Genomic DNA, 22,111 nt, shown 5'->3' with positions numbered 1-22,111 from the left:
GTTTAAACTATTATAAATACAATAGAATACATATTATATACTTATATTATATATATTATACTATTAAGATAATATATTCTATATATATTACATTATTAACATAATGTATATTATATTTATAATATATTTTATTTTACATTTTAGATTATAATTATATTTATGTTATGATTATATTATATTGTATTTTTTATTTATCGTATATCCATAATGAACTATAGTATTAAATGATATAATATAATATATTACATTTTTAATATAATTTATATTATATTTATATATATTTATGGTTTAAGCATGTGCTCATATATCATATTATTAGATTAAATATATTATACATAACATATATTAAATTATTAATATATAATATATATTATTTATATTATATTTTACATTTTAGATCATAGCTATGTTATAATTATATTGTATTTATGACACTGGTATTAATGGTTGAAGCATGTACTTCAAACCGAAACCACAAGGGGGCGACAAACCAATACAAAACCTCCACAAGCCCTCAAATTGAAGGGTTTCAGTTCAGTGCTTCACGGGTATGTGCATTTTTGGCCGGCAGTATGGCTATTTCTATTCTATTCCATTCATTTTATATTTTACTTTTAGTTCAAGTAGCTCCCATAACATAGAAAATCCTGTTCTCTGGCATGATGCCATTGCAGTTATTTTTCTAGTGGTGGTGGAAGAAGGCTGATTGCAGTAGGTCACACCATTTTCTTCAGCAATCACATGTGGTGAAAGGTTACACTGACTTCTGGCTTCTCTCAAGCCGACTACCCCCCCTCCACTGTTCTCTTTCTTTCCATGTTTCTCATTTGCACCTTGACAGGAAAACTATATCAGGAACAGGGTCCAAGGTCCAAAAATACACCAAGAGAAGGTAAAGGAGTCTTGTTTTATTATGACCGTCATTAGCATATTCAGAATTCAACACGTGACATATGTACGAGAAAACACAAACATTCTCATTGAAGAAATTACTGGACCCTCGTGGTCACCTGAAAGTCATGCCTGATTTTTTTTTTTCCCTAAACAAAAGCTTAATTAATAAAGTAGGCTGAGGCCTGCATTTCAGAGGCGACGCTCGATGGGATGGGAAAAGGGGCGGGGCCATCAAAAGTATCAATCAGGCCTCCTATGACGACATGACATTTTTGCAAATTCACCGGAAAATAAAACTGGAATGGACAAATCTGAAGTTAGGAAGGCGCGCCATGCTTGCGGCATTTGATGTGTAGCTCCTGAATGTTGTGATTAGAGGGGGGAATGAACCCACCCAAAAAAAGATTTGAATTTGTTGTTTAAAAGTGCATTTCTCTACTTGAACTTAGATTTTTTTTTATTGGATGGATTCTACTGGGCTAGTAAGTCTGCGTCCTCCTCTTAAATGAAAAACTTTATACAAAGCAAGATCACGAGTCACAATCAACACAAAATGTTCCCATTCCTAAAAAAAAGAAAGAAAAACTACTCATCTGCCGTGTTGCCATGACAAGGCACATACATATACACACACGCTCACCTACGATGATGAACCCTAACATTTGATTAATCGGGGGGGGGGTTGAATCATAGACGCCACAAGATGGCAGACAAATTAGTACTTGTAGCACCTCTACTCCAAATTGTCAAGGTGTCCCTAATAAATTGCAGGTGTCTGTATTGCATGGCGGCTCGCGGCTGTTGAGGACTAAACGGGTGGAGAGCGAAAGAAGGGGGTCTTCAGTCGTGGATGACGATGGGGCCTCGCATCCTCAAGCTGGGGTGCGGGTGCGGGGGGCCTAGGACCACCCCCTGCGGCGGGGGCGCCTGGGAGGCCCGCCGCAGGGTGATCTGCTCGCAGGGCTGCCGACACGCGTGCCGAAGCTGCGAACGCGACAGGAGCCGCCTGGCCCTCCTGCGGGAGGTGCAGGGTGCACACACGTCACGTAAGATTTAAGCATTAAGATTTATATTTGAAATGAATTCTCCAATTTGCCAGATATTGAGATGTCTTGATTCGGGTCTATTTAACAAATATGGTTCCAGTTGGGGAAGCAAAACAAGTCAGCCATTGCGCTTACCACATAAAGAAAAATCAGTGAGCACTTAAGTGAGCAAATTTGTCCCAAACGTGGTCACCGAATTGAAGAGCAGCCTGAGGTCAGAGCTTCCATAAAGTTACCAAACACGGTTCCACTTGCGCTAAGTCGATGGGAAGTATAATTGCGATATTTTAAAGCTTGCGTCGTGCTCTCTCTCTTTCACTCTCACTCCCATCTCTCTCGGCTGTGCCTGGCGGCGTTGCTCACCACGCTGGGAGAGAATGAGAGAGAGGGAGAAAGAGATGGAGGAGAAAACCAAGACGGCGGTGTCGTTAGCGAGAGGCGGCCTTTTCTGCCATCGCAACCATTAACATGTATTACTTCCTCCGCGATACACACACACACACACAAAGTGGTCCGTGCGAGCCCAGAAGCACTCGCTAATGTGCTAATGACATTTCCACTCAGGACTCGGGGACGTACGGCTCCTCGCCGGCCCATCTGCACCAGTTAGCGGCGCTAATTTGACCGGCGGCGGCGCTCCGAGAGGCAGCCTGATACCATGACTCAATTAGACACCATCTAAATGAAAGAACATCTTTCGCCCGCACATTTATGCAATGAAGGGGAGCCCATTTGTGTCCGACGAGAACATTCAGAACTTCCAGGTTGGTAAATTTGGTAACGCAAGACGAACCGTGTTTGGTCACTGAAGTGGAATAATTTGTGAAGCTAATTGGAAGCATATTGACATCATTGGAACCTTTATTATATTTGGTAAGAAACCAATTTGGTGCCAAAATTAAAGCCCTTTTGGTAAGAGGGGGATTGGAGAACCATTTTGGGATCACCTAAGAGGAAGCACATTTCAACACATCTGAGACGGTTCGTTTGAATAAAGAGTCGGACCGATTTGTTGTTTCGAATTGCTTGCCTTTGTCATGTCTTCTTCCCTTGAGCGGTAGAACATTGCCTCTGTTTTTATTAGACAATTTGTTTTTTTCCCCCCACAGGACCTTCAGCAACGTTTGTCATTTCGATTCAATCATTCCAATGACGTTTGGAGTGAAAAAATCTGGCGTGGCATTCGATATCGTTTTAGACGGCGGGAGGGGCGTTGGGTCACCTTTAGCTTACCTGGTCTCCCGGGTGACGAGGAAGAAGCTGTCGTCGGGGGCGTCGATCCAATTGGGGCGCCGCTTTCGGATCATCACGCCTCCGCGGGTGCTTCCTCCGCCGCTGCGGCCGTTATGCTGTCAAAAACACAAACTAATTATAATTTGCCGTAATGATGATAATTACACAACTATACTTGGTAGCCTCGGCTCAGTGGAACCATTTATGAAAATTAGATGATTTGAAATGGATTTGGTCACAGAAGCAAATTGGGTCATGCGATAAAGTTTGATACGGCTCAACGGGATGCTTGCCGACTCACCAGTAAGGCGCCGCCCGTGGTTCCGGGATTCTCTGCAAGACAAGAAGTAGGAGTGAGAGAGCCGCATGACGCACTTGTGTCATATCACTCTCATGGTGGCCGCCTACCCGAGCGCCTGTCTTGCTCGGCTCCCCTGCTGTGGTGGTGGAAGCTGCGCTTTCCCAGCATGCCGTGGGGGCCGTGCGGGAGCGAGGAGAGCAGGCGGCGCGGCGGCGGCGTTTGCAGGCCAGCCGTGCGGTGCGAGCGCGGCGCCTGCGACGCCGGACGGGACTCTGCAACGATACGCAAAATGGCGGTTCGGCGCCGTGACAATACCTCCGGTCGGCTTGGACTTACCGAGAAACTGCACCACGCTGGTCAGAGTGCTGCGCTGCGCCGCTCGGATTTTGGGGAGGCGGGTCCCGTGACCTTCAGACACCCTTGAGACATCTACGCACACACATTTACAGGATTTACATATCATTGGAAAGTTGAGAGGAAAGACAAAATGGATGATGATGTCACTTACACTCGACACAGACATGAGGGCGTGGTGATGGCGCAACGATCCATGCGGCGAGGTGGGAGAGGGGGTTTGTGTCTTTGCGGCGAGCAATCAATCAGTCGATGGACGAGTAACGCACACGTGACACACGAAAGCACACAAGGACTCGGAGGAGATGCTTTCACTGTCGAACTTTATTTGGACGTCCGCGACATCGACGAGGAGGTAGATGGCGATGGAGGGGGTGACGAGGATCCATTGATTGATCGGTGGCAATGGAGTGATGATGTCATGGGCTGAGCGGGAGGGAGGGAGGGAGGGAGGGGGCGTTCTACTTCAGGGGCAACGACAGCTTGGCTTTGTATCAAAACTAAACATCTAGTCCTTCGAGTGACTCCGAAAAGAATATGAGTGAAACTCAAGCGTGATGAGGACAGGCCGTCTTTATTGGAAATGAGGGGGGTAGAAAACAGGAACGGGAGAATACAAAAACAACCCCAAACATGATAAAAAGGAGAGACAGGCGGAGGGGTGCTGATGGGAGGGGGTGGGGGGGGGGGGGTGAGAATGTGTGCGTGTCCACGTTAGGAGGAATTGAAGGCGCTCTTACACTCTGCCTTTATGGCGCCGCAGTTAATGGGGACAAAGGGGCGGCGCGCGGCGCGGCGCAGCCTGATGACGTCGCGGCACATGTGGCGCGCCAGCTTGGTCAGCCGGGTGGCCTGCAGCAGGAAGGCCTGCTTGGTCTTCATGGAAGACTTGGGGCTGCCGCTGTTGCGCATGGGAATGTGGTTGGACTGGCGCGGGGCGTGACTCCGCGACCGCGGCTCCTGGGGATCAGGCGACAAAGATAAGAAGACCCAGAAAAGGGGCGAAAACGGAAAGCTAGCATTAGGTACCTGAAGGGAACCATACTTAAGCAAAGATGGAGAAGCAAGTCAAAATAATCCCGCCACCCCAACTAGCGCTATTCCTCGCTTTGAGCGTCCGACATGTGAGAGGTTTGCAACTCGCTGAATAATTAATGTGGACGCCTGCCACAATAAATCACACAGTGTAGCGTCAACATGCGCAAACATGTCCTCGGGAGCGAGCGGCGGGACTCACGTTGGCGGCCGGGCTGGGGGACGTCCTCTCTTCGGGCGCCTCGGCTCGGCTGGGCATCTTTAACCCGCCGTACTTCTTCCAGTACATCCAGCAGGACACGCACAGGCGGCACTGCATGTTGGGGGGCCCCCACGAGTACCACTGGGCCGACTGCATGGCTGTGGGAACGCACAGAAGTGGCTTATTGATCCTCGGCAACGTCCCCCCCCCCCCACCCCCCAAAGGACCTCATCTACTCGCCAACAACCGCAAGCCGGTAGAACTCCATTGTAATAATGACAAAATCAATACGGCAGTAGATTTTCATTGTCCATTTTCTGGAGCGCTTGGTGTGGACAAATGTGTCGATACAAGCCCGCTAATGAATCGATTACGACTCGACCCGCTTTTGGATAAATTTGTTCGAGTGCGGAACGATTGTTGCACATAAGCATAATCCGCTTGAGTCAACATCCACCAATCACTGGTGCCGCTCACAATGAGTGACAAGTCTGCTATCCAATGAGATGGCCTGGTGAGTTCATACTTTTGTTTCCGACTTTCATCCATCCCGTTTAACGCAAACTTACTGTAGCAGCTCTCGCAGGCTCGGCCACCGCCGGCCGCGTGGAAGGCTCCGGGCCCCGCGCCGTTCACGGTCGCCATCTTGCCATTGGTCAGCGAGATCTGGTTGGGGTTGGGCTTATTACTGTCAAGAAAAAAGAAAAAATGTGAGTACGTGTCGGGGAGGGAGGCGGTTAGACTCGAGCCGTGCATTCAATCAAAAGCGTTCAATTATGCATGAATGTTTCCGTCTGGCAGCGGCGACGACGGGCACACTAATGATCCTGTCGTCGTTACGCGGAACTTACTATGTTGGAATATAAACTTGCTTCAGCTTGCTCTCGGCCTCGGCCGCCTTCAGCCTCTTCTGCAATCACGCACGCGTACAAGATGTTGAGGAGATGAACGAGGATCAAAAAAAGCCTTTTTGCTCGTTCCTCACCTGTTGCACGTATCTGTCCGTGGTCTTCCACATGTAGTAGTACTCTATGATGCTGGTCAGAGACTTCCAGGGAAGCTTAAGAGGTGAGGGAGGGTGGGGGAGATGAGACAAACGATATTAATTTCTCATGGAAAAAAAGATCAATCAATTCATGAGCCACTTACGAAGTCTTGTCGGATGTCGTTGAAGTCCTTGCCGTACTTCTCCAGCGCCTCCTCGAACATGGCCGCTTCCGAGGCGCTCCACTCCTCCATCTCGTCCCGGCAGAGCACGGGGCCGCCGGCCGGCACCAGCACGCTCAGCGCGCTGGACAGGTCGTAGTTGTGCGCGTGCAGCGTGTCCATGGCGTGGAACTGACAAAGCAACAAACGGCCAGCCGCCGTTACGGAACACGGCAACCCGAGCGACGGGTTCCGTCGTGCGCGACTCACCAGTGTGATGTCGCGTGACGCCGCCGCCGCGCTCATGTGTAAACTTGGCTGTCGGACCGAACTGCTGCAGTCCAGCGCCCGGGCGAAGGTGCCGACCGCCCTGCAAACGGAACGCCGACAAAGCCGTTTGATATCTCCGCAGAAACGGAAGGCGAGGTCTCATCTTACCTCGCCACCACCAGAAACTGCTCAATCTGTTTGTTGCTGAGCGGACACTCCGGATCCCAGAGTTTCTCCTCCAGCTTGGCCTGGTCCCTGTCGTCGGCTTGACCCGCTGAACACACAGCCGACATTTTCTCATTTTCCTTTCAAGACGAGCCAAAAGAGTTGCCGTGAATCAAACAACCTTCCGGGAGCATTTCCGGAACGTCGGCCTGGAAGCGCGGCCCCACTCGGATCTCGCCTTTGTCGGCCAGCAGGGTCTTCTGCGTGGGGTCGTACACCAGCGAGTAGAAGAAGGTATCCTGTTGGGAGGGGTGAGAAGACAGCTTTGGTTGCGTTTGCGGTGTAGCACCGTCAGCATGAGAACAAGAAGGTTCGACAACGGCGTTGCAAAAGTCTACACACCTCCTTGTCGAGGTAGGAAAGAACCGCTTCGGTCTCATTCAATAACGCCACGCTGCACTTCCCCCTAAAGGCGGGAGAGCATTCGAAACAGGAAGTGAGCCGTGACTGTTCGAGCGAGCTCCGTTGGCGGGCGTGGGCTAGTACCGGATGTGCGTGGCGGGTAAGCTCTCGTACTGCCGCGAGAGGAAGAGTTCTCTGTGGCGAAGCTGGTGCTTCTGTTTGTCTGTGAGCTCCGTCTCTGTGGGGTTCTCCTTCTCCTCCTCTAGCTCCTCTGCAAAGACACAAACACGACAAGAGTGAAGACGACATTTCAAGGAACGAGATTGGGAGTCATTTTCACAACAGCCGCTTTCAGTTTGGTCGCAGCAAAGTCTGTTGTCGCCATGGCGACTCTCAATCATCTACTCGAGTTGCAGATGATCTTGTTGGACCATCTCGCTGGAGTAGCTCTTGTCTGTAAACGCCTGCGTTTTCTTTTCTCATCTTTTTAAGTCTCAATGTTGCTACACTACGGTATTGCCGGCGGCACGTCGCAACCGTTCGACAGCAGAGACGCTTTTTTTTTTTTTGCCCTGTTGTCAAATCAACCCTGGAGCGAAGTAAGTGGCTTCATGAGGAGGAGGAGGAGCAGCAGGGCGGCATCTGCTGGTTTTCAAAGTCCATTAGCGACGTAGCACAAAATGGGGGGCCCTCGTGTGTGCGTAGCTTCACGCCGTCTTTCTGTGCGTACAAAAGCTTGCGTTAGCTCCCTCGCGTCACGTGCCGTGAATTCATGATGGGAGGGGCGAGCGCCCACGGGCTGGATGGCTGTCATGTAATTGCCGCCTTTGACATTCATCAACGAGATACGAGGCAGTCATGTTTAGTCCCAACCTTGCTCGTTCGTGTGCAGCTGTCATCACGTGGGAGACGAGCCACAAAAACGGCGGCCTTGAACATTGGCGGGTTTTGCTGGAATACATCAAATACTTTCTCTTCCTCACGCGGCGGCCATCTTTCCTTTGAGGCTATGAAAAATGCCCGAGTTGAATGACTTACTTGCATGTTTGTCCGCGAGTTGAATGAGACTGTGCGAGATGTCCCTCCTCCTGTAGAAGCACACCACCTTGGCCTCCACGTTGCCGCTGGCTGTCTGAGGAGGACACACGGGAGGAAAAATAAAAATACAAGCGTCAAACTAGCAATGCAGCCATCATACGACAAGCGTCTTAATTTCCCCGGAGAAGCGCTCGCCTTTGTTTCCGCGTCAAAGCGGCGATGACAAGGCGACGGGGAGCGCTGATGGCAGTCATGATTGATTGATTGTCTGGCTGTATAATTAGGCCGACGGCATTCAAGAACTCTGCCTCTATTCATGAAGCAAAATGGATGAAAGTTTGCATGCCGACGTAACCGATATGCGCCGCCTAACTTTTTGCCGTCCATCTGTTGGTGTCTCATCAACGACAGCGGGACACTCAGGTACTTCGCAAATGATGTTGTCTTTCGGACAAATAAAGAACACGGGGCTCTTCATTCAATTTCGCTTCCGAGCTTTATTTGTAGCCAAGAACAGAAGGGACTATAAAAGTGCCCTCTATTAGTACAACTGAATAAACATGAGGTTGCTATGCTACATTGCAAACGGCAGGTTCGCAAATGCGTCATGGCGGCGGGGGGATTGAGTCAGATAGCCTCAGATCGGAATCAGGTGTGTAATTTGATCAATTTGATGTCTGCCAGACAGACAGATGGGATACAGTTTGACGTCAGCCGAATACACGATCCGTGACGTTTGCACGAGAAGCATCCGGACAAACGGAAATTGCATTCCTCGGTTGTTGTCAAGCAAAGGAGCACTGAAAATTTCAGAGCATCATAAACCAAATTGGTGGTTAGAAAGCAGCACTCCTCTGGATCTTCCACTACCACACTAAATGACATCACACTCATTATAACATCCATTAAGACCAATTTCTCAAAACACCTTCTGACCCGTGAACATTCCCCTCGGGAACATCAACGAAAAGAATGAGAGCTTAAAATACCTTGTTGAGCTCTTCTATCCGGCGGATCAGGTAAGGGTTACTGGAGGAGTTCTCAAAAAAGACGTAATCTGCAAGGGTAGAACACAAAGAGCCTTGAGATGAATTGACTGCACGTCCAAAACAAACAAACTACTTCTTTGCTTTGAAATGGGTGCTTAGCACTTCCTCAATGAAACTTGACCTGCACGTGCAGTCAAATAGAAACTTTTATCGCTGTACCTATGCAACCAGTATTTATTATGGATGTCCATCTTAATGGTCTCTTGCTCAAGGGTGATGTGGCCGAGACTTGTCACTTGTGCAGAAACGTCATACTTCACTAAAAAGAGATGCATTGCAATAGTGCGTCCATTTGTTTTAGGAGGGAGTGCAATGAGAGCAGTGGCAGTTGAATTTGGAATGAATACGGAAATGGCGACGTGAGGAAAGGTGTTCATCAAGGCCTGACGCCTTGAAGCGAGACAATCGCTTGATGATGCATTCCAGTGGGCATGCTAACGACTAGCCGAGGAGGCTAAGTCAATTTGGCCCAATGAATTAATTGCACCAGCGGCCAGTAAGCCGGGCCGTGGGTGAGGGTGGCTGCACGGCGAGGCGGTGGAGTGGACCACAACGCCTGTGGACCACAACCCCCGTGTACCACGTTGCATTCTCGGGATTGGTGTGCGGAAAGAAAAAATGAGCGACGTCCTCCGCAGCGCTAACGTTAGCTAAATAACGACTCGCCACTAAATGGCTGCATGCCAACGGAGGCAAATACAAAGGCAGTCCCACAAGCACGTTCTGCTCCCAAATCACATTTAGCACCCATTGAAAGTATTGCAGGCTTAGCGCCACCGCGTTTTAACGTTTCAAATAAACAAATGAGCAATATCGAGTGTGCCATAAAAAATGTTTACATTGCATGCTAAGCTAGCTGGGGGCTAGCGGTGGCCAACGCGAGGCCTGACCCATTTTGGAGCCCAAATATTTAGAATTCTCTTCCTGCCCGCATCACGTCTACTCCGGGGTGGGCAAAAGCTCACAACCGGCTATCGGACGAGAGCGGAGCCGGGTATCGGCGATGAGGTGGCCCTGCTCGGCTAAAAAAACATAAAATACAATAATATACGCTTTCGTACAGTTTTGCTACAAGAAAAGATTCACATTGACGTACATACCTCCGACCCGGTACATGTTGGCCGCCATTTCTGCCCTCCCGGAGTGTTAGCGTAAAACATCCACTAAGAAAACATAAGAATAAATTAATAAGAACTATACATCTAGAAAAAGAGATTCCGGATGTGTGCACCCGATCGGGGGGGAGATTATTTCACGGGTGTGTTGGTTATTTTGTTTTTTGTTTTTTTTTGTTTTGTCAATAGAACCCCCCCGACTGGTGTTCACACAGTAGCTCTTCACAATACAGTCGCAACCCGAAAAAAAACCCGATGACGTCAGAGGTAGCACGCACGCGCATTTACACACGTACGCGCACAAACAGCACGCCATAGTAATACTAGTAACAACAATCATTTTAAATATAACCCGTGGTGGGGTGGTTTTGTTTTGTATAAAGTACCTGAAAAGATGCTGAGTTGTCAAACTTTTGCTCACCACCTAAAAAAAAAATTATTGGCTCTTTTAAAAAGTGTGCACCCGTAGCCCAAACACTCCAAAATGACTGTTAACCTCTAACCCCAAAATGTTAACCTCGGGCTAAGTAGTAAATTCCTTTTCCGAGTGTTTCTCAAAGCTTTATGGTACATTATGACAAAACCCGCAACAGTGCAATGATCTAAGACACCAATTGAACCATTGGACAACCCTTTATTTTCCTGGTTTAAAAAAAAAACAACCCAAAAAACTAATTTAATCTGCATAAATTACCATACTGTCAAAGTCAACTCAGCAAAGAGAGCTGTGCATTGTTTATACAAAAAAACAGGTTTGCAAAATAAATATGCTCAATTTAATACAAACATTACAAAACGACAAAGATGGGCTAACAATTGAAGTCCAAACACAAACAGAGAAGCAACACATGTAGACAAACACTTGAAATATTCACAGGCATATAATGGGCATTCATTCTGATGGCCAAATAGGATTTGAGAATAAGTGTTTTGTGAAAAGCGTGCAAAGACACAATTCACACGCATTGTGGTCCGTGTGAGACTTTCAAAGACGCGATTGGCTCTCTCCCGGCCTGGGTGGAGAGAGAGGGAGAGGGGATCCTCTCCAGGGCTGCGGGGAGAGGAGGGCAGAGCAGCAGGGAGCAACAACAGTACCGGTCGACCACTGACTTCACTCCAACTCACTCGGATCCCAACCACGCCCCGGGGAGGCAGGGCAGGCGCAGCATCAATACGCGTGAAGCTCGTCAGGTGTCCCAGCTTCCATCATGGAAGCAGCAACGAGTCGCTGAAGGAAGGAGGGAGCCATGAAGTTCGGAAAGAGCATCTGCGTGCTGAACGTCGGGGGGACCCGCTACGCCTTCACCCGCGACGTGATCCGGGATTTCCCCCTGAGTCGCGTCAGCCGCCTCCATGCGTGCGCCACCGAGAAGGAAGTCCTGGAGCTGTGCGACGACTACGACCGCGAGCGCAACGAGTTTTTCTTCGACCGCCACGCGCAGGCTTTCGTCTTCATCATGCTCTACGTGCGCTCCGGTAAACTGCGCTTCGTCCCCGGCGTGTGCGAGCTCTCCTTCTACACCGAGATGCTCTACTGGGGACTGGAGAGCGCGCACTTGGACTCCTGCTGCCAGAAGCGTCTGGACGAGCGGCTGTCCGAAGTCGGGCTCTCCGAGGTCGGACTCTCCCAGCATGGGGACGCAATGGAGGAGCCCCAGAGTCCAGGGGGAGACCCGGTGGAGGCGATGGAGCTCACCTGGCGCGCCAAGTGGCTGGAGAGGGCGCGTCGTGCGTTCGAGGAGCCCAACTCGTCGCTCGGGGCGCAGGTGCTGGCCAGCGTGTCCGTCGTCTTTGTCATCGTGTCCATGGTCATGCTGTGCGCCAGTACACTGCCCGATTGGGACACGGCCAAAAAGAACACCGTGGAGGAGCACAGGTAATTTGGAAGCCCTATAGATGAGAAAATTCAGACCAATGTTTCCTGACTTTCATTATGTTGATCCTTAAATTTCACATAAGCAGTCACATGCTAACAGCAAATATGTAAAAGTTAAATAGAACTAAAACTGCAGCCGGTCATTCTTTTGGTAACCACAAGAGGGAGCCCTTAAAGTTAAAGAAGTCTCTTAACCATGCCAGATGCCCAAAATGAAACAGAAAGCTGCACAAGTACCAATTCAGGCTGTTTTTCAGTCCAGTCATAAAATGGAAGTGTATTTGCTGTGTTGTGCAAAATGAATTCCAAACAAACATTGATTGGTTGTTCGACAAACTGAAATAGACTGAAGGCATTGCCCCCTTAATGGATAGCCAAAGTTTTTCCTCCCACAAATAAATGTTCTTTATAATTTTAGTAAAACGTCACTCTGTGATTGCCGTCTGTGATGCCGGTTGGCCTAATTGTGTTTGCCTGTGTGCTTGCGCTGGGCATAATTCACTTGTAATTGCCGTTCTAATCAATGGAGTAATTACGCGCCTGGGAAGGTGTCACCCCTCTCCCCCCTCGCCCCCCTTTCCATACCTAGCTCCCTGGAATCCCACTGTGGCCAAATCTTGGTAATTTTCACATCTTTCATCTCAGTGGGACGTCGGTTCTCTTCCTGCTATTAGCCGGCAGACTGATTGTCTCAACGGCGTGGAGGATAATGCGCCTCCGGTTTCCTGTTTGCAGGATCGTGGAGGCCGTCTGCATCGGCTGGTTCACGGCCGAGTGCGTCCTGCGCTTCTTGGTGGCCCGGGACAAGTGGGACTTCCTCCGGCGGCCGCTCAACATCATCGACGTGGTGGCCATCACGCCCTACTACGTCACCATGGCGATGGCCCGGGCTGGGATGCCGGGCGCCGGGCTGGGGGTGGCTGGCGTGTTCCTGCGCGTGCTGCGCATGATGCGAGTCTTCTGGCTCATGAAGCTGGCCCGCCACTTCCTGGGCCTGCAGACGCTGGGGCTGACGCTGCGCCGCTGCTACCGGGAGATGGTGATGCTGATGGTGTTTGTGTGCGTCGCCATGGCGATCTACAGCGCCCTGGCACAGCTGCTGGAGCACGGCTTGGATTTGGGCGTCCGCAACCAGGACTACGCCAGCATCCCCGCCGCCGCCTGGTGGGTCATCATCTCCATGACAACGGTGGGCTACGGGGACGTGTACCCCATCACCATCGGGGGACGGGTGCTCGGGGGGATGTGCGTGGTGAGCGGCATCGTCCTCCTGGCGCTACCCATCACTTTCATCTATCACAGTTTTGTGCAGTGCTACCACGAACTCAGACTACGCTCGGCCAGGTACGCTCGCAGCCTCTCGGTGGAAATGCTGCAGTGAACATTTCACGGATGCTCGATTCATTTGAAATCAACCGGATGAACGTTCACGGCATGCAAATGAACAACAATGTCATTTTGTGCAACAAAGAAAATCTGAACTTCACATACAAGCTTTGAAAAATGCACTTATATTAGTCGGCGGAAATTGAAAGAGGTTTCTGGCTCAAGTCTGGTTTCAAATGGCCTCCCATAGTGCGAGCGCGCCCCCTCGGAAGCACACAAATCATTATTTATTAAACACCAGACCATTCCGGTTGTCCCTGCGGAGGGTTGTTTACACGGAGTTGCCGTGGTTACACGTATGTGTGCTTTCTGGCCTTCAGCCCTTCCACTTTGTCAGGGGCTTTGCACAAGAGCGATGTATGACCTAGATGCATTTAGCATGTACAGAGGGAGGCACACACAAACAGGATACAAAGAAATATGGAGACCGAAATTGCCAATTGCAAATTGCGACAAAAGAATAAATAGATGGTGTGTGTGTGTATGTTTATTTTCCCTTTGTGAGCCAATATGAGTGAGTGAGGTGTTGTATTTTCATCTCCACGGCAACCTCATTTTAAGCACACCAATCACAGAGGGCGTTGATTTGTTTGTGTTCGCTCAAAAATAGGCCAGACATACACACACACACTACAATTATAACACAAGAGGAAGGAAAATGACATCATGTGCACAACAACGAAGGTTGTGACGTTCCATGAATCACGCCGGCGGCTTAATGAAGAGCATCATATGCTCCCAAACAAAACAATCCAACACCTCACACCCACACGGCAGTCTCCTGCCACCCCGTTGCTATCAATCAAAGATCAGGCTGGAGTTCATCTCTTTGTATTTAAGTGTTCATTTTTCTTGCCACGTCGATATTCTTTTCGTGTCTGTATTTTTCAATATGCTTTTCAAGTAGCATAAATGTGACTAAAGAGTATAATCGGTACTTTATTTTGATATTGACTGAGCAATTAATAGCTACACGGCAAACACTTTTTTGGCCATTTGTGATGTATTGAGTGGTTTTCTAAGAATAAAAGCCATTGCAAATAATTGTGCTGTGTTCTGCACTTATTGAAAATTGCACCTTCAAGAACAAAATTGGCTACAACAACAAGACAAGCAAAAGAGTTTGGTCCAGATGATGCATGTTGAGTGCTGCTATTTTATTACATTTTTGTATGGTACTAATGGGTTCTGTAATTGTAATAATAGCATTTAATGGGTTTATGCATATTATATACTTGGAAAAATATATTTTCATTGGGCGATTAATAGGCGAATGACTACACAATATATTTATATATTTTTCCGACTATACTAATCAATACTAAATTGAATCAATATTTTTAAACTATCAAAACTAATCCTAAATTGTTTCAATATTTTTATTTTTCGCCGGCCCTCCAATGAGAAAGGCAGGACGGAGTCAGCTGACAATGACGTCATTTTCCCTCGACGCCCGAAGCAGGAAGCCCCTTTCGCCGGCTGGTTGTGTCGTCACCAGTGTGTCCGAGTGTTATTTTCCCCCACGATCAAAATGTACTACAAATTCAGCGGCATAACACAGAAGCTGGCGGGGTCTTCGTCGACGGCCTACGCCCCCCAGGTGAGATTTAAACTTGGTGTAAAACTCAAAAGAAGGACGGTCACTGTTGCGGTGACCTTCATGGCGCCGTGCTCGCTTGCTTCCATGCTTGCGTAAAATGCAACTTCGTCTTCCATCCACCCTGTGTATTAACTAAAAGGAAATTCAAACGCGTTGAATTTGGGTGAAATAGCACAATTAACTTTATATTTGATCCCTTTAGGATGCATTGAAAAATTTAGCCCGAGGCAACATATGGTAAATCCAACAAGGAGGAATTACAGTGTATGCAAAATGGGCTTATTATTATTATTACAGATACTACAGTAAACCAAATCCTCGTGTATTTCGGGGCGTGGTTTCTTGCAATGAATATATTTGGACTATTTTCTAAATTGAATGTTCCACAGTAGTTCGAATAATTCCACTTATCAAGAAGTAAGCACTCAAACTTGAGGTGGGAAATAGTAAATCACGTTTCCACAGGTTAGCTGGAGGTCTGCGTGCTGTGAAGTTGTTGCGTCTTAGCACCTTCATCTTGGCGTTCTCGCACGGTGTAATTATCACCTTTGCCAGGCAGGTCATGGGATGTTATTTCAGGCACACAAATGCCAGCACTTGGCTTGGATCATGTGGCCTAAATTCCATATTGCTACCTTATAGATATTTTCGGTGGCTTACTGTTTTTTTTTTCATTATACAGGGTTTGAGGCCAGGAGCACCAGCCGAATCATCATCCCTGATTTTTGCTTCACCCACCAAAGTGGTGTCAGAAGCAAAACCGGTGGTGGAATACTTGGGGGCCAACAAGGTGCCCGACCTTCAGAGAATATTCCAGGTAATGTTCTTTTCAAAAAGCAACACATTTCGGTACACTTTTCCCTTCGATTTGGCCTTGGCCAATCAATCACCAGCTCACCACCGGGAGGAACGGAACGGCACGGCCCGATCAATAACGCAAGAGTAATTAGCGTATTGATGTTTTACTAATTGCAGCGACTATCTTTTATTCAAGGCAAGAAACTTTTAGGGTTTTTTTCTTTTTGTGTTTTAGAAATCGGATGGCATCCCCATTCACCTGAAGCGCGGCGTCCCCGACCGGCTGCTGTACCGCACCACCATGGCCCTAACCGTAGGGGGCGCTCTCTATTGCCTGGTGGCACTCTACATGGCCGCCCAGCCCAGAAAGTGACCCCCGCCACCCAACCTAATCTTCACTTGACACTTTTTTGCCATCTATTTCATCCGGAGACTCGGTTCCGCGTGGTCTGCTACTTGGTGGAAACGGCGCTTGTGACATGTCAACCAAACAATGAGCCTCCATTTTCCCATCTCTTGGAAATGTCAAAAATAAGAATTTATCTTGCACAAACAAAACAATGTCGCATTTTCTTTTGTACAAAAAAGGGTATTCAATTGAATAAATTTTAAGGGGATTGTTTCCTTATGTGTCATACGGTTCATTCCTATTTGGGCACATTTACGTTTTTTTGTGCAGCCTGTCATGTCGAACAGGATGCCGAAATAATCGCTTTACTTCTCGCTCTCATCGACAAGTTTAAAGCAGGCCCTCAGCCATGATGCGCTCGTATTGATCTTCTGGCGAGGTCATGTGACGCAGCTTTAGAACAACAGGTGGTCTCCGCTGTAGCAGCTTAGTCCTCTGTAAACACGGCCTGCTCGCCTCACGTCATGCAAATGTCACTTTTTTATTCATCTTTGTCTATTCCTCCGCTTTGGTTCCAGCAGAAATGGAGTTATTACGGACAACACGTAAGCAGCCATGATCTCAGGACAAAGGTTAAGTTGAATCAATGCATGTTTCGTACCAGGGCAGGAAGTGAGCCAGAAGACGCCAAGCGAGGTTACACTTCCCATTTGCCCATCCTCCATTTGAAAACGATGTCATCTCACACTCCCTGCTGTCTCGTCTCACCCCTCCACCCCCTTCTCCCATGTTTGCTTCCTGCATGCACTCGCCGTGCTTCATTAACAGTTGGAGTGTCGTGTTACCGCACGGCAAACATGTTGTCATGCAGCTCTCCTGGCGAGCATAACAAAAGGAGCCATTGTTACCACAAAACAAGACTGCTCGAGTGGGCTGTGATGATGCAAGAGGGACAATCAAGAAGATCGAGGCTCTCTTGGATGCAGTGTTAGGCAAATGTACCTCTTGATAGTTAATGCAAAGAATATTGTCTTTTGATTATCTGGAAATGGCCGCTTCAGAATAAAGTGGCAGACTTGCTGTATCTTTGGTATCTCAATATTCCACTGGATTTTCAAATTTTGAAGACTGCCCACAAATGACCATACTAATCCTAAAATGTCTAATTCAAACTAAAATGGCAGACTTCCTTTATTTTTTTGCGCTTGGGTTCTTGAGACTTTTCATGTCCACTAAATTTAACTATCCAAAGTAAAACTGAATTCACCAGACTCACGTTTGGTATTAAAAGAAGAAAAATAAGGTCTGCAGAAAACTCAAGGCCACGCACTCCAGCCGGCTGCAACACTAAGAAATGACAAATCACCTCGACTCGCCCCCGGAACATAATGAATGAATAACGTTCTCCGGCATGCAACGAGGCAGCGGAGCCGCCTGTCCACAAATCCATCAATCATAACGCTAACGCCTTTATGATGTGATGTCCCCCTCGTGTACTCGCGCTCCGAAAAATACACCTGATGGATCAAATGGCTTGTGGTCAGATTAGATTTGAAGCATGGTCAAATTGACTGATAGATGTTGGCAGGGGCATCTGGAATTTTCTTCCCTTTCCACGTATGAGAGTTCAAACATGGGGCAAAATGGACAGGCGCACCCAAGTGGAAAGGAAAAATAAGCTCACGAAATGCCATGAGTCGTATTAGGACTTCAAGTCAGGGTTACAATGTAGAACGTTTGGCCTTTAAAACAGCGTTGCTAGTCTGGGTTAGAATTTGGAATGAACATTCTTAAAAATGAAATGCTGACATGGGGGCTCACGGGAAAAAGGGGAGGGGGAGATTAATGGCGCTTTAAAAAAAGAACAGCATTCATCACGGCACCTTCATGAACTACGAAATAGCAGAATACGTGCCGCATTGACTGCTCCCTTATGACTCTTGAGCAGAAAATCAATTCAAAAATACTTTACTTGGGGTCGGCATCCTCTCTACATTGCGACTTTGAATGTCTTTAAAAGGTGGTGAGTCAGCAGATCAGAGGGTTCAAAGACTAAAGCAATGCTTTTTTAATTCATGTAAAAATGACACTACAAAAACAAGGTGGCTCATAGCACATTGGCGTCATCCGTGTGACAGGAATTCAAATAAATAGCAGGAAAAAGGGAAAGGACTGCACCTGCTGTGACTGGAAAAATCGGGCTTGTCCATCATTTGCACTTGTAGGTTAGCTGCTTACGGTTGTAATGAATCCACATCGGCGCCACCACTAGGCCCGACAGGTAGCCCAACATGGCGCCAAGGCTGCAGGATATCGGCCAAACCTGATGATGAGTTAGCAGGTAAGGTCATTAAATCATCATATTAAGGTCATCTTTAATTGTTTTAAATAATTTAATTGTCCCCCATGTGCTAACCTGCCAAGGCTTGTCCCAGTCCAAAGGTATTGGGAAGGCTCCCATCCAGGCACCCAACACTGTCATGGCTACCATAATCTGGAGGCAAGTGTCCCAAACAGACATTGCTCTGCAAAGGAAAGGCAGATATTTTTAACTCAAGGATCCAAATAAAGTGGTATCTTAGGTCAACTTGAGAAAAAAAATCCCTCATGAAATGAATAAAAAATGGCTAGATGTTGTGAAGTGTGCTGCCGCCATCTAGTGGCGGAAAGGCTGAAGCTCACAGAATTAGATTTTTTGCAGGCCACATAAAGCCTCGAAAATGAATGAAAAAAAGGGCTTAACTACAAAAACTCGTTACCCGTGGCGACTGAAGACCCGGATCCAAGCTTGGACGTTTGGTCCAAGCACACAAAGACACCGAACCGTGGTGAGAGAGGACAACAGCACCGCTAGAGAAAAGGTCTCCAAAGCTGAGCTGGAAGGCGGATATTTGTGTCACACAATAAATTAATATTATATATATATTTAGTACTCTAACCGAAGTTTTGTTGAATTAAATCTATTTTACTCACTCAATCAGGGGAGCTCCGTAGAGAACCACCACGGTGTGGAAGAACAAGCAGGACAGAAAGAAGTACAAACAGGAACGAAACAACCTGGACAGCTGCACAAAGAAAAGAAAATCATTTACTTATTTTATCATTTCTGTATTTTGACTGTCTGACAAGCACGCATGCCCACAATAAACCCCTTTAATCTCCGGACAGTGTTCTCTAACCTTGTATCCCAAGGAATGCTTCCTGGTCGGCGGCGAGATGCCGAGAAGCCAGAATATGGCGACGCTGACGGCGACGACGGCACCGGACACCGAGTAGAGCCACACCAGGTGGGTACCGTATATAGAGAACTCTGGGACGAGCGCCGCAGGTACAACAGTGGCTACGACGATTGAGGCGGCTATGATGGCGTGGGTGCTCACCATGGCTCGAATTTCGTGGTCCCACATGGCGCTCAACAAAAATAGTCTAATTAAGATCTTAATTGAGAGAATAAAGAACGACTGAGTAGTGGCGAAATGTCCATCGACTGCTGTGCATCACTTCCGTAAATATGAGGTTGCTCATACTTCTGTCAGCCAATCACAGTTATGACCGTAGCGTTTGACCAATCTGATGAGTCGACGTCATCAAGTACCAGAAGTTAATATTCACGGCTTTTTTGTGTCAAATTTATATGCTACATTAGTAATACATCTTAGTTCATGTTCAAGAAAATAATTATTGAAAAAACTACTAAAAGATGACAAAATTAAAAAAGGCTATACCAACCTGTCAGCCAATCATATTTCGTAATTCTATGACGTTGACAAATCACCGACTATATGTCATCTAGAACCGGTAGTACATTGCACGTTTCTAATTTTTAAATATAAATAATTATTGGATTAAATAAAAAAACTACGAAAAATAAATTGCTTTTATACTTAGACTTGAACTGCTGACAACCAATCACTTTTCGAAATCTCGCACGATTTGATGTGTTACGTCATCAATAACCGGATGTTTACAAACACCACTCGCAGCTAGCTAGCGTCCGTAAAGTCTCGGCCTTTAGCGAGCTCGTGTTTTATTTTCACCACATAAACACCAAATATCGTCACATATAAAAGGTCAATATGGTCTGTGAAAAGTGTAAGTATACCGTAAACGATCATCTGTATTCATATGTGAGCTAAATGTTTGTTTTCCCGAATGACGCGCTACCCTGTGCTAAAATGTCTGCTAGCTAAAATCGTGTTTGTTTATGTACTAAAATCACTATTAAACATCTCAGCCCGTGTGACTTATATTGTCTTAGGCGAGAAGAAGCTTGGTCGAGTTATCACCCCTGACACTTGGAAGGATGGAGCACGGAATACGATCGGTAAGAGGACGTTTACACAGGCAGGGAAAAGGTTGTAAAATGTATATGCATACTTGTTTTTTATAATTGGAGACATAACGTAAATATTAACAATTCTATGTGGAAAAAAAGTATATGATTCCTTAGGCTTTTGACTTCCCTAAGAGTGAAGGTTCTATCCATTCAACTTTTGTACTTGACCTTAAAACCCTCACCAAGTCTCATATTAAAATGAGGAATATAATGTGTAAAAAAGTTGGATGCGCTTCACTAATCAAATGCTGAAAAACCGGATGGACGTTGTTCCACTGTTGGCACAGCATGCTAATTCAAATATGTCATAGGTAACAAATTAAAAGAAAAGCATCATGTTCCTTCCGTGCACATGACACACACATCACTTCATTTTCCACACTGATGCTCTCGAGTTACATGGAATGCCGGGGAATATTGCCTTGGAATGAAAATCGGATTCATGACGTATGTACCCCCTCCACACACAACTGACTGACATTCAAAACCAAAATCTTGTGGTATCTACAGTAATTACAATCAATTTTAGGTGGATGAGTGTCAATTACTGGTGTATTTATGCTATAAATGAAAATATTTTCCTTTTTTGTTCCAGAAAGCGGAGGCCGCAAGCGTAACGAAAACAAGCTGCTGACGTCAAAGAAAGCCAGGTGAGCATCAGGTCACCAATTTCATATCTTTACGGACGGTTGTTTACGCCAAGATACTTATGTTTCAGGTTTGACCCGTACGGCAAGGCGGGCTTCGCCACGTGTCGCATCTGCAAGAGCTCCGTCCATCAGTCGGGCTCGCACTACTGCCAAGGCTGCGCTTACAAAAAAGGTTAGTCGCCGCTCTGCACAGGTTTTCACGGACGTTTTTATTCGCCTATGGGAGAATAATGGCTTTTGGTCTTAATGCTCGAAATGACATTTTCGAACCACAATCTCTCCTTTATTCCCTCAATTTGAGGGATGACCATAATAATTGGGTCCTGTCCTTATCATGGTGGCGATCCAAATGGCAGGCAACATGCTGTTAACTGATTCTGCGATCACACGTTCACTAAGGCTGTGTGTGCGTACACTATAATATATGACTCCAAACAAGTGCCACATTGTGCCCACTGTATCCCATAAAAGATATTTCATAAAACAACACCCTGGAGGGAGGTTTTTGTATGTGTGGCCGGCTCACATGCTCATTGTCGTTGTCCTCAGGAATCTGTGCCATGTGTGGGAAAAAGGTTCTCGACACCACCAACTACAAGCAGACGTCAGTGTGACCTTGCCGGATGTCATACGTTGGTCACCTGAACCCAACAAGATTCCCTCAGGACACCCTTGGACGCTTTCAACTCCAAATTCCAGTGTGATGGTCACAATGCAGCCATTTAGTTTTCAACTGTAATTCCCATTGCGTTCGGTTTTAATTTTTTTGTTTTTTGTGTGTATAGGATATGATTTATATTTTGCTGTGTCTCCTTTAGTCGAACGAAGGTAAATAAAAATGACCACAAACATCATTCTGGCAGTAT

The 22,111-nt window shown here is 47.0% G+C and overlaps 5 protein-coding genes across 7 annotated transcripts; 3 read left to right on the top strand and 2 right to left on the bottom strand.

Moving 5' to 3' along the window:
• Window positions 1-888: 888 nt before the first annotated feature.
• On the bottom strand, window positions 889-10,509 carry mta3 (metastasis associated 1 family, member 3). Of its 2 annotated transcripts, none has more exons than XM_088359706.1 (19): window positions 10,236-10,509; window positions 9,076-9,143; window positions 8,087-8,180; window positions 7,193-7,319; window positions 7,049-7,112; window positions 6,828-6,969; window positions 6,650-6,755; window positions 6,482-6,581; window positions 6,215-6,403; window positions 6,051-6,125; window positions 5,917-5,975; window positions 5,635-5,753; window positions 5,066-5,223; window positions 4,569-4,788; window positions 3,811-3,903; window positions 3,582-3,746; window positions 3,475-3,506; window positions 3,174-3,289; window positions 889-1,909 (listed from the first exon to the last, which is right to left on the bottom strand). In XM_088359706.1, the coding sequence occupies exons 1-19, from the start codon at window positions 10,261-10,263 to the stop codon at window positions 1,735-1,737; spliced, it is 2,130 nt and encodes a 709-aa protein (XP_088215832.1). In that variant the 5' UTR covers window positions 10,264-10,509; the 3' UTR covers window positions 889-1,734. The 2 variants fall into 2 exon arrangements, with proteins under 2 accessions (XP_088215832.1, XP_088215833.1); XM_088359707.1 differs by having other exon boundaries at window positions 6,828-6,945; window positions 10,236-10,508.
• Window positions 10,510-11,120: 611 nt separating this feature from the next.
• On the top strand, window positions 11,121-14,550 carry kcng3 (potassium voltage-gated channel, subfamily G, member 3). Its single transcript, XM_088359714.1, has 2 exons — window positions 11,121-12,126; window positions 12,862-14,550. The coding sequence occupies exons 1-2, from the start codon at window positions 11,498-11,500 to the stop codon at window positions 13,505-13,507; spliced, it is 1,275 nt and encodes a 424-aa protein (XP_088215840.1). The 5' UTR covers window positions 11,121-11,497; the 3' UTR covers window positions 13,508-14,550.
• A 394-nt stretch (window positions 14,551-14,944) lies between these two features.
• On the top strand, window positions 14,945-16,538 carry cox7a2l (cytochrome c oxidase subunit 7A2 like). The gene is made up of 3 exons (XM_088359735.1): window positions 14,945-15,112; window positions 15,795-15,929; window positions 16,146-16,538. Exons 1-3 carry the CDS (start codon window positions 15,044-15,046, stop codon window positions 16,281-16,283), a joined length of 342 nt encoding a protein of 113 aa, XP_088215861.1. The 5' UTR covers window positions 14,945-15,043; the 3' UTR covers window positions 16,284-16,538.
• Window positions 16,539-16,642: 104 nt separating this feature from the next.
• Window positions 16,643-19,789, bottom strand: pigf (phosphatidylinositol glycan anchor biosynthesis, class F). Of its 2 annotated transcripts, XM_088359734.1 has the most exons (6): window positions 19,439-19,789; window positions 19,233-19,324; window positions 19,019-19,135; window positions 18,676-18,784; window positions 18,438-18,582; window positions 16,643-17,135 (listed from the first exon to the last, which is right to left on the bottom strand). In XM_088359734.1, exons 1-5 carry the CDS (start codon window positions 19,664-19,666, stop codon window positions 18,469-18,471), a joined length of 660 nt encoding a protein of 219 aa, XP_088215860.1. In that variant the 5' UTR covers window positions 19,667-19,789; the 3' UTR covers window positions 16,643-17,135; window positions 18,438-18,468. The 2 variants fall into 2 exon arrangements, with proteins under 2 accessions (XP_088215860.1, XP_088215859.1); XM_088359733.1 differs by lacking the exon at window positions 16,643-17,135 and having other exon boundaries at window positions 18,304-18,582; window positions 19,439-19,788.
• Window positions 19,790-20,184: 395 nt separating this feature from the next.
• Window positions 20,185-22,099, top strand: cript (cysteine-rich PDZ-binding protein). Its single transcript, XM_088359736.1, has 5 exons — window positions 20,185-20,351; window positions 20,518-20,583; window positions 21,191-21,245; window positions 21,314-21,417; window positions 21,795-22,099. Exons 1-5 carry the CDS (start codon window positions 20,336-20,338, stop codon window positions 21,857-21,859), a joined length of 306 nt encoding a protein of 101 aa, XP_088215862.1. The 5' UTR covers window positions 20,185-20,335; the 3' UTR covers window positions 21,860-22,099.
• The last annotated feature ends 12 nt before the right edge of the window (window positions 22,100-22,111 follow it).

This window comes from Syngnathus floridae, chromosome 18 (genome assembly GCF_059516105.1).
Source record: "Syngnathus floridae isolate MCC-2025c chromosome 18, RoL_Sflo_1.0, whole genome shotgun sequence".
NCBI classification, from domain to species: domain Eukaryota; kingdom Metazoa; phylum Chordata; class Actinopteri; order Syngnathiformes; family Syngnathidae; genus Syngnathus; species Syngnathus floridae.
The sequence above is the reverse complement of the archived record's forward strand: the minus strand, read 5'-3'. Positions and strand labels throughout refer to the sequence as shown.

Bases quoted from the DNA above. Each gene is read 5' to 3' on its own strand.
- mta3 (XM_088359706.1), bottom strand. From the start codon at position 10,263: ATGGCGGCCAACATGTACCGGGTCGGAG. The intron at 6,756-6,827 runs GTTGTTTGATTC...CTGTGTGTTCAG, and splicing joins TCCGGAAATGCTCCCGGAAG to CGGGTCAAGCCGACGACAGG. The intron at 3,507-3,581 runs GTAGGCGGCCAC...CTTGTCTTGCAG, and splicing joins CGAGCAAGACAGGCGCTCGG to AGAATCCCGGAACCACGGGC.
- kcng3 (XM_088359714.1), top strand. From the start codon at position 11,498: ATGAAGTTCGGAAAGAGCATCTGCGTGCTGAACGTCGGGGGGACCCGC. The intron at 12,127-12,861 runs GTAATTTGGAAG...TCCTGTTTGCAG, and splicing joins AACACCGTGGAGGAGCACAG to GATCGTGGAGGCCGTCTGCA.
- cox7a2l (XM_088359735.1), top strand. From the start codon at position 15,044: ATGTACTACAAATTCAGCGGCATAACACAGAAGCTGGCGGGGTCTTCG. The intron at 15,113-15,794 runs GTGAGATTTAAA...TTCATTATACAG, and splicing joins CGACGGCCTACGCCCCCCAG to GGTTTGAGGCCAGGAGCACC. The intron at 15,930-16,145 runs GTAATGTTCTTT...TTTGTGTTTTAG, and splicing joins ACCTTCAGAGAATATTCCAG to AAATCGGATGGCATCCCCAT.
- pigf (XM_088359734.1), bottom strand. From the start codon at position 19,666: ATGTGGGACCACGAAATTCGAGCCATGGTGAGCACCCACGCCATCATA. The intron at 19,325-19,438 runs GTTAGAGAACAC...TTCTTTGTGCAG, and splicing joins AGCATTCCTTGGGATACAAG to CTGTCCAGGTTGTTTCGTTC. The intron at 19,136-19,232 runs GTGAGTAAAATA...TCCGCCTTCCAG, and splicing joins TACGGAGCTCCCCTGATTGA to CTCAGCTTTGGAGACCTTTT.
- cript (XM_088359736.1), top strand. The intron at 21,246-21,313 runs GTGAGCATCAGG...CTTATGTTTCAG, and splicing joins CTGACGTCAAAGAAAGCCAG to GTTTGACCCGTACGGCAAGG. The intron at 21,418-21,794 runs GTTAGTCGCCGC...CGTTGTCCTCAG, and splicing joins AGGCTGCGCTTACAAAAAAG to GAATCTGTGCCATGTGTGGG.